The sequence below is a fragment of the Macrotis lagotis genome, chromosome X, assembly GCF_037893015.1.
Source record: "Macrotis lagotis isolate mMagLag1 chromosome X, bilby.v1.9.chrom.fasta, whole genome shotgun sequence".
Lineage (NCBI taxonomy): Eukaryota > Metazoa > Chordata > Mammalia > Peramelemorphia > Peramelidae > Macrotis > Macrotis lagotis.
This window is the reverse complement of record NC_133666.1, coordinates 513370221-513380073: the sequence shown is the minus strand read 5'-3', so window position 1 is coordinate 513380073 and position 9853 is coordinate 513370221. Positions and strand designations below refer to the sequence as shown.

The window sequence follows — 9853 nt, the reverse complement described above, 5'->3', positions numbered from 1 at the left end:
AAAATAAGGATAGCTGAAAGCTTAGAAGGCTTACACCTAGTAAGCACTTAATACATGATTAATTGAATTGAAGTTCCAAATCCTCACAGCTAGATATCATCTGAGGTCTTTCTCAGGGTAATCAGTAAGTCTATTATGGTCAATTATACAACAGAGAATACTAGGATGCACTGAAATTGAAATTATTGGAGTAAGTACTAGAAAATCCAATTGAAGAAATGTAGTAAATAAGGAAACAATTTTTTACAACTAGTATTTCTGACAAAGGATTCATCTCTGAAATAGAGAACTGAGTCAAATTTACAAAAAAAAGCCATTCCCCAATTGACAAATGGTCAAAGGATATGCAAAGGCAATCTACAGAGGAGAGAATCAAATTGATCCATGGTAATGAAAAATTGCTCTAAATCACTACTTATTAGAGAAATGCAAATTAAAGCATCTCTAAGGTACCACCTCATACCTCTCAGACAGGCTAATATGACCAGAAAGGACAATGATCAATGTTGGAAGGGATGTGGGAAATCTGGGACACTAATATATTGTTGGTGGAGCTGTGAACTCATCCGCCTTTTGTGGAGAGCAATTTGGAATTACACCCAAAGGGCAACAAAAATGTACATATCCTTTGATCCAGCAATACTACTACTAGTACTGGGCCTATACCCTGAAGAGATGATGAAAAAGGGTAAAAACATCACTTGTACAAAAATATTTATAGCAGCCCTGGTTGTGGTGGCAAAGAATTGGAAATTATGTGAATTTCTTTCAACTGTGGTATATGTATGTCATGGAACACTATTGTTCTATTAGAAACTAAGAGGACCTAGCTGTGTGGCCTTGGGCAAGCCACTTAACCCCATTTGCCTTGCAAAAACCTAAAAAAAAAAAGAAAGAAACTAAGAGGGATGGGAATTCAGGGAAGCCTGGAAGGATTTGCATGAATTGATGCCGAGTGAGATGAGCAGAACTAGAACATTGTACACACTAACAGCAACATGGGGGTGATGATTAACCTTAATGGACTTGCTCATTCCATCAGTGCAACAATCAGGCACAATTTTGGGGTTTCTGCAATGGAGAATGTTATCTGTATCCAGAGAAAGAATTGTGGAGTTTGAACCAAAGACTAGTACCTTTAATTTTTTTTTTTTTTTTTTAGCTTTTGCGAGGCAATGGGGTTAAGTGGCTTGCCCAGGGCCACACAACTAGGCAATTATTAAGTGTCTGAGGCTGGAGTTGAACTCAGGTACTCCTGACTCCAGGGCTGGTGCTCTATCCACTGCACCACCTAGCCACCCCTAGTACCTTTAATTTAAAAAAAATTATCTTATTATGTAATTTTGCTATCTCTTATATTTTATTTTTCTTCCTTAAGTATATAATTTCTCTCTCATCACATTCAACTTAGATCAATGCCATGGAAACAATGTAAAGATTAATAGACTGCCTTCTGTGGGGGGGGAAGCAAGATTAGGGGAAAAATTGTAAAATTCAAAATAAATAATATCTTTCTTTAAAAAAAGCAAAAAAATCCAACTAAAATGAGGGGAGGGTATCATGGCACTGAGCAGGCTGAGACCAGGCAAATGAGAGTGAGTGAATACAAGGAACAAGCTGGGTACTCCAAAATCAGATTGTTACAGTTTTACCTTCATTTTTGAAGAGAAACAACATCAGGAAGGTGATCCCTTAACTTACAAATTAATTGGATTTAAGTGAGATTAGGGCTGTGCAAAATCATCAGCCTCATTCTCTCTCCCAGAGTCACTGGAGTTCAGTGGCAAGGCAAGGGTCAGGACAACTGGCAATGGCCCCAGATGCAGTGGGAGACCCTTCCAAAGTTGCAGCACACAGATGAGATAGTCAGTCACAAAGTTCAGAAATAAGTAACAGGATAGAAGGAACAAAGAACTGGTTGATGTCAGAGACAGAAAAATTTAAGGAGTACTTATCAAATTGGAAACTTGAAATTAGGATAAGACCAGGATCAGAGGGAATAAGCAATTTAGAATTTTGCCAAGACTATACTTCATAGTTTCCAGAATCCATTTATTTTACTTTATTTTGAAAATCAGAGCCATTCTCATCCATCTCAAATCTTCTGACACCTCTCTTAGTAAATTCTCATATTACGGACAATGATGTCTCAAAAATGGATGTACATTCTTTCAGAACCCTGGAATATATTTTTGCTAGTCAAGGTCACTTAGTTCATTCAACTATATTCTAAAAATTGGTACTACAGCTATATGACATTAAAAATTATTGTCTTGTAGTTTTTTCTTATTTTCTTTTGAGAATTATGGGATTTCTTTGTAATATTCATTGTCTATCTCAGTCATACCTGCTGTCCTCTATTTTATCTGATCCTAAAGTTTTACATTGGGCCTTTTTATCTATCTCTCATAAAGTACAGCTTAAAACCTTCTTAATCAAGTGGGGAAAAATCTCTTGATAGGAGCAAATGTTTCTGGTATCATGGGCTATGGTTCAGTATTTAGCACAGTGCGTATGCTTGGTACAAGGTAGGTATTTAATGAATATTTATTGATTTATTGATCAAAAAAGTCCCCCCCAAAACAATTTCTGTTCTTATCTGATAAGTAAAAGATTAACTTATTTTAGGTTTTTTTGCAAGGCAATGGGGTTGTGGCTTGCCCAAGGCCACATAGCTAGGTAATTAGTAAGTGTCTGAGGCTGGATTTGAACTCCAGGGCCAGTGCTCTATCCACTGCACCAACTAGCTGCCCAAAAGATTCATTTCTAATGACCTACAGACATTATCCTTGCTATCATCTTTTAGTTTCCTGACCAAAATATCACCAGAGATAATTTTTCAGTTTTTTCTTGTGGTGCCATTCATTCACAAATTTATCAGCAGAATTAGAGAGTAGTTAAAAGATTTGCTAAGTTTATACATGTTTGATAAAATCTTGATTATATGTACCATACAGTAAAAGTACAAATTCTCAATTAGCCATATGAGTAAACTTTGTCTCTGACTCATGTTCCTGTACTAGCCAACACTCATGCTAGTTACAATTCTCCTCTGCTTTCTCAAAATCCCTCTTCTTTCTTCTTTTGTTCTTGGATTATTTCTTCTATTCTGCCTAGGTAAGACAGACAGAATGAATCTGTTCCCAATATTTTTACTTCTTCAAGCAGAAAGACTAGCTTGCATTTAAAATATACAGCTACTTTGTATGGTAGCAAACAACTGAAAACAAAGTTCTTTCTCTTGATTGGGGAATATCTAGCAAATTTTGGTACACAGATATAATAAATGTTATTGCATGTAAAAATGGTGACTATAATGACTTCAGAGAAGCATGTAGAACCAGAAAAATAAAACAACCTACACAACAAATATAATAGTGTAGAAGAAAAATAAAATAAAAAATAAATTGAATGCTATGAGATCATTGAGTTATAGTGGTCAAGAAGCTTAGTAATCTGGAGGAGAGTGGAAAGAAATTCATTTCCTTTTCTCCTTAGAAAGGCAGAGGAACTTGGATGTCAAATATTGCATATACTATCAAGGTAGGTTGATTTTGTTAATATTCTTTTTTTTCCCCTCTTTGTCTCAAGGGGATAGCCTTCTAAAGGGAAGACATATTCTGAAATGAAGGTAATAAAAATAAACTATGCCAATGAAAAATGTTTAATAGCTACACAGGTGGTAAGTGCCTGTGGCAACAACACAGCCATAATACACACATTCAAGTCACTTGGAGAATGATTCTGGTCCTTGGCAGCTTTTCCTTAGAAACTCCCTATTTCTAAAATTATTCCCTATGCAATTGAAGGTGCCTTTTTACCTTTTTTTAGTTCAACTTTGGCCAGCCCTAGATAGTGGGACATAATAGGAAGAATACTAATTCTAGTATTTATAAATATAGGGTCAATTTCCAGTTCTGCTACTTAGTACCTTTGTATCCTGGGTACATTTGCTGGGCCTTAGTTTGTTCATTTATAAAATGAGAGGTTTGGATTAAGTAATAATATAGATCTTATTTTCTGCTAGGCATTTTACAAAAATTACCTCACTTGAATATCACAATAGCTTGGGCTTTTATTAACCCCATTTTACAGTTAAAAAACCTGAGGCAAACAGAGGTGGACTTGCCCACAATCACACAGTTAGGATGTGTTTGAGTTCAGATCTGAAATTCAGTCTTCCCGACTGACTTGCTTTACCCACTGCATCATTTAATTGTTTAAATACTCCTTTAAGCCTAAGACTGTGATTTCCTATCCTGAACCCTGCTAACTTGTACTGGAGTGATAGCAGCTAATGAATATGTTAAACACTCCTAATACAGAATTCCTAACATAATCCTCAGGAGCATTTTAGCAACTGGGGATGCTCCCATCACTAATTGTGCTCTTAAATCAGTTCCCATGCTGTATTGTGGGGCATTCTTGACACTGACTGGTTCCATGCTGGAAGGAGACAAGATCCTAGTCTATGGAAAGGAAGGCCTATGGAAAACTGCTTATGGAAGGGAAATAAAGATCTCATGGTATTGAAAAACTGCTGTTCAAGGAGATGAGTTTGTTTGAGGTTGAAGAACGGTAAAAAAAAGTGTGGCATCTGGCAGCTTTCTAGTGTAACTAATCATTCTTCTTAAGTAATTTCTATATTGCTTAAGGAATTAAAGAGTTGTCCAAATGTAAATGTAACAAAATTTTAAAATGAACAATCTTAGGATCTTTGAGTCCTCTATATTTCAGTGCCCTGGGGAAAATTGTCCCACCATAGTTATAATTCTAAGAATCTCCCACTTCTCATGGCATACAGCACCCACAATAAGAAGCAATACCTTGATCACTTTCTTTTTAAAAATATGCATACACGTAAACATATACACAAATGAACAAGAGATTTTCCCACTTGATCAAGAAGATTTTAAGCTGTATTTTATGAGAGCTAGATTAAAAAGGCCTAATGTAAAACTTTAGGATCAGATAAAATAGAGGACAGCTGGTATGACTGAGATAGACAATGAATATTGCAAAGAAGTCCCATAACTCTTAAAAGAAAATAAGAAAAAAGCACAAGACAGTAATTTTAATGTCATATATCTATATTACCAATTTTTAGAATGTTACCTTTTATAACTGATAAAAATCACTAGAATCTTCCCATTTCGTCTACTAACCCTAGTGTGCAAAATTTTCCATTCCTGTGACTTTAGAATTAAATTGTTTTTGAAGAAAAGGTTCTGCTGTGAAATTCAAAGACCAGCATGGACAATTACTAAATTATGAACACTCAGTCTTTGAATGAGGGAAATATGGTACAGATGATTGAAATCTGGCCTCAAAGTCAGGAAACCTTGAATTCAGTCTAACTTCTGACACATATTGGTTGTGTGATCCTCTCAGTACTTGAGGCAATTCTTTAAGGCTATAATTGAAGAAGAACCAATCTATCTTGGGAGAGGCAGTTTCCTTACCTAGGAGTTATTACACTGAAGTCACAAGACCATTCCCTATCTTGACTTACGTATGATCCAAATTTAGCAGCAAGGGAGATGGAATTGGGAGCCTTGACACTTCCCATCCCTCCATGGGGTTTCTGTTCTCAGGGTTTGGAACTTCTGTACCTGCAAATGCTGTCTAGATTGAGAGAAGTTTTCTCTTAATCTTATTACAAAGTCAAGAAGTTAGTGACTCCTCTTGGACCTTTGCTTTCCCCTTTATCTCACCAAAAGAAAACTTCTGCCATCAGATGTCACTGAGGGGCTGAGCTGTTCCTGGAATCTCCAGATGAAATACAGAATGAGATTTTTCCAAATATAGTGATTAAATACAACTCAAATGATAGTTTTAGAACAGTATCTTATCAGTTGAATCGACCTTTCTGGGCTAATCCAAGAATGGAACCCAGTTCCTATAACATTGTTTCTATGGGAAAATTTGTCCTAAGTAATTACACAGTCCTTTGAAATTTATCTTATTCCTAAACTGGATGTAGCTTGAAGTGTACCTACTATGAGGAAAAGGGAATTCTTTTTTTTCCCCTTAAAGCAAGTACTTATTCTTATTTTTTTTTTCCTGAGAAAACTTCTAAAGAATCTTTTTTGCTGTTGCTATTCTTTCATTTCTAGTCATTGGAGCTCTTCATACGGTCATGTGGATCCCTCACATGTTTACACTTGGTAAGAAAATAGACTTGAAATTTCCACTCCATTCACTGACAGGTTTCAGTTAAATAATTCAGTTAAATAGTTGCAACATTAGTCCAGACTTTGAATGAATTCAATGAGCATTTATTGAGAGTATCTAGAATAGTACCAGATGCTGATTTAAGATAAGAATATAGCTTTTTGAGAATTTTGCAATAAATAAAACAGTTTCAACTTACATGGAGTAAACCTCCCTCATAAATTGTTTTGTGATACCACATATTTCATTTGGCCAAGTCAAAGATATACAGCCATGTAAACAAGCAAGATGGTGTAAGTGGAGAAAACCCTGGACTTGATGCCAGGAGATCTGCCTTGTTTTGACATTTAACAGATATGTTACAGTGGCAAGTTATAAAATCTCTGAGTCACTGTTTCTTTATTTGGAAAATGGGGATAATAAAACTTGCCTTATAGCAAGTCCATAGACTTGTTTAAAATTTGTTTTGATAACTCCAATATAATTGATTTTTTTGTAATTCCGTAATTTTGTAATTCTTTTATATTTTTCATTTAGAAACCTTTTGAGAAGGGGCACACTAGACCTCCCCATGTCTGGTATATCTATGATCCAAAAAAAGATTAAGATCCACCGACTTACAGAGTTGCTGAGAGGCAGGAGCTTTTTGAAAATTTTTTAAAGTCACAGCTAGGTGACACAGTGGATAGAATGTGGGGCTTGGAGTTGGGATGACCCATCTTCTTAAATTCAAATCCAGCCTCAGACACTCAATAGCTGTGTCACAAATCACTTAATCCCGTTTGCCTTAGTTTTTCTCTTCTGTAAAATGAGCTGGAGAAGGAAATAAATAGCAAAGCTCTCTAGTATTTTTGTCTAGAAAACTCCAAATGGGATCACAAAGAGTTAAGCACAACTAAGAAATGACCTAACACAACCTTGATGGACTTGCTCATCCCTTCAGTGCAACAACCAGGGACAATTTGGGGCTATCTGCAATGGAGAATACCATCTGTATCCTGAGAAAGAATTATGAACTTTGAACAAAGACCAAAGACTATCACTATTAAATTAGAAAAAAAAAACCCCTGTTATAATATTATATAATTTTACTATCTCATACTTCATTTTTCTTCTTTAAGGATCTTATTCTCTGTCATCACATTCAACTGAGATCAATGTATAGCATGGAACCAATGTAAAGACTAACAGAATGCTTTCTGTGGGGGTGGGGGAGGGAAAGCAAGAATGGAGGAAAATTTTTAAAACTCAAAATAAATAAAATCTTTCTTAAAAAAAAATGGGGGATGGCCAGGTGGTGCAGTGGATAGAGCACTGGCCCTGGAGTCAGGAGTACCTGAGTTCCAATCCGGCCTCAAGACACTTAATTATGTAGCTGTGTGGCCTTGGGCAAGCCACTTAACCCCATTGCCTTGCAAAAAAAAAAAAACCCTTAAAAAATGACAGAACAATAAAAGTCATAGATAACTGCTATTTTTTTCTACTGTAATGATTACTTCTATATTCTATAGTAATAATAATAATAAGAGCAGCTAACAAAGCACTGTGAATATATTTAATTTTATCTTCATTACAGTCTTGGTGGTAGCATTACTGCACCTGGGGTGTAGGTGCTAATCCCATTTTAGATTAGAAACTAAACTAAGCAGAGGTTAAGTGACTTGCCTAACCTTCTTTTGAACTAGGGTCTTTTTGATGCCAACATCAACATTCTTTCCATTGAACCTTCTGACTCTAACATCATGACAGCAAGGTCTCTATAACACAAGTGTTCAGAGTTACTAACAAACAATTCTACAGTATTTGAAAACCTGGCAGCCAGGTTTTCAGATCTTTTCTATCAGCTAAATAAGTAATACCTATTTGTTAACTATATTGAGCAAAATTTAATCACCGTACATGGAAAAAATCTCATTCTGTATTTCATCTAGGGATTCCAGGAATAACCCAGCCTCTGCCTTTTTGGAATAAGCCTTTTGTTTTTCTTGCTCAAAGGAACAAGGTCAATAGTAATTTTATCCAGAGTTGTTATCGGAGGAAAAGCAATTGCATTGATCTGATGAAATCACAAGCTCCTCTTTCCATCCCTAAGGCCTTTTCTTCATGAAATCCAACGGAAATAAATTAGATTTTTAAAATAAGGGCCCGCAGATCGGCTCAGGCGCGTTGCTCTGCCTCCGGGGAGCCGTCAGCCGTATAGACTTTTACGGCGTGGTCGCCACTGTCCAGCACCAGCAGGGAGTTGTCTTGCGCGTAGGCCAGGCCCACGGGGTAGCAGAGCCCGCGGGTGACCACGGGCCTCAAGGCCGGAAAGTCCTCGGGCTTCCCCAGGCACACCACGGCCTGGGCGCTCACGTCGGCCACGACCACGTTGCCCTGGCGGTCGAAGGCCACGGCGGCGGCCTGCATCCCGCAGGGGCCCACGAGGCTCAGGCCGAAGGTGTCCGCCTGCGCCAGGAGCCGCAGGCCGGCGCTGAACACTTTGACCCTGGTGCGGGCGGGCCGGGCCGGCCGGGCCGCCAGGTGCTCCGTCAGCGCGATGGCCCCGGAGCTGCGGGACACGGCCAGGGCCCTGGGGCTGCAGAGGCGGCCCAGGAGCCTCTCCGCGCGGCGGAGCTCCCCCTTCTGCAAGTCCACGGCCAGCAGGTGCAGCGCCCCGGCGCCCGCGTCCGCCACCAGGATCTCCCCCCGCGGGGTGGTCTGCACCCCCCAGGGCAGGGAGAAGCGGCCGCCGCCCACCACCAGCGTGCTCTGCCCCGCGCGGTCGAACACTTTGACGGCGCGGTCGCCCGCGTCCGAGACCACCACGTGGCCGTCCTCCGTGGCGGCCACGCCGAGCGGGTAGCGGATGCCCCGGGCCGCCTCGCCCTTCTCCCCGAACTGCAGGGCGCAGCGCCCGTCGGGCTCGAACACCTTCACCCGCCGGCGGCCGTCGTGCACCACGACCACGCGGCCGGACGCGGGGCACAGCGCCATGGCGGTGGGGTTGATGAGGGTGCCCCAGCCCCCGAAGGCGCGGCGGCAGCTGGGCGGCGGGGCCGGGGCAGGGGCCGGGGCCGGGGCCGGGGCCGGGGCCGAGGCCGGGGCCGGGGCCGGGCCCAGGAGCTCGAGGAGCTGCAGCAGCGGCACGCAGTCGCTGGTGTCGCCGCCCGTGCCCGGCCGCCTGCAGAAGGGGCACTGGAGGCCGCGGGGCCGCCGCAGCGCCGTCACGCAGCCCTGGCACATTACGTGGCCGCAGCCCAGGTTGCGGGGCCGCCGCGCCTGCTCGTGGCTGAACCTCTCAAAGCAGACCTTGCACTCGAGGAGGCTGAGCTCGGCCTCCCGCACCAGCGCCCTCAGGGCCGGCTCGCTCTCGGCAGCGCCCGCCGACATGCCGAGGCGCGGAGGGCCGCCTCCCCTCCCCAGGCCGCCCGGCCCGGCCCGGCCCGGCCCAGCCCGGCCCGGGAGGTCAGCCACGTCACAGGCCGCCCGGGCGCCGGCGGGGTGGCAGCGGCGGCTCTCTGCTGCCCCCTGGCGCACGCCGCGGCGTGACCGAGGCACCCGCGGAGGAGGCGCTGAAGGGGCGGCCGCTGCGAGGCCCGGAGTGGGTCCGGCTCCGCTGGCGCTCCAGAACTGGGCCGTCGCGTGTCGAGCAGGCAGGGGAGCGTGAAGACCCTCGGAGCTGAGAGAGCCCGAGCCC

General features: G+C 42.1%; 1 protein-coding gene across 1 annotated transcript; it reads right to left on the bottom strand.

Moving 5' to 3' along the window:
- Positions 1-9602, bottom strand: NHLRC1 (NHL repeat containing E3 ubiquitin protein ligase 1). The gene has a single exon (XM_074207156.1). It carries the CDS (start codon positions 9544-9546, stop codon positions 8332-8334), a length of 1215 nt encoding a protein of 404 aa, XP_074063257.1. The 5' UTR covers positions 9547-9602; the 3' UTR covers positions 1-8331.
- Between the last annotated feature and the right edge of the window lie 251 nt (positions 9603-9853).

Bases quoted from the DNA above. Each gene is read 5' to 3' on its own strand.
- NHLRC1 (XM_074207156.1), bottom strand. From the start codon at position 9,546: ATGTCGGCGGGCGCTGCCGAGAGCGAGCCGGCCCTGAGGGCGCTGGTG.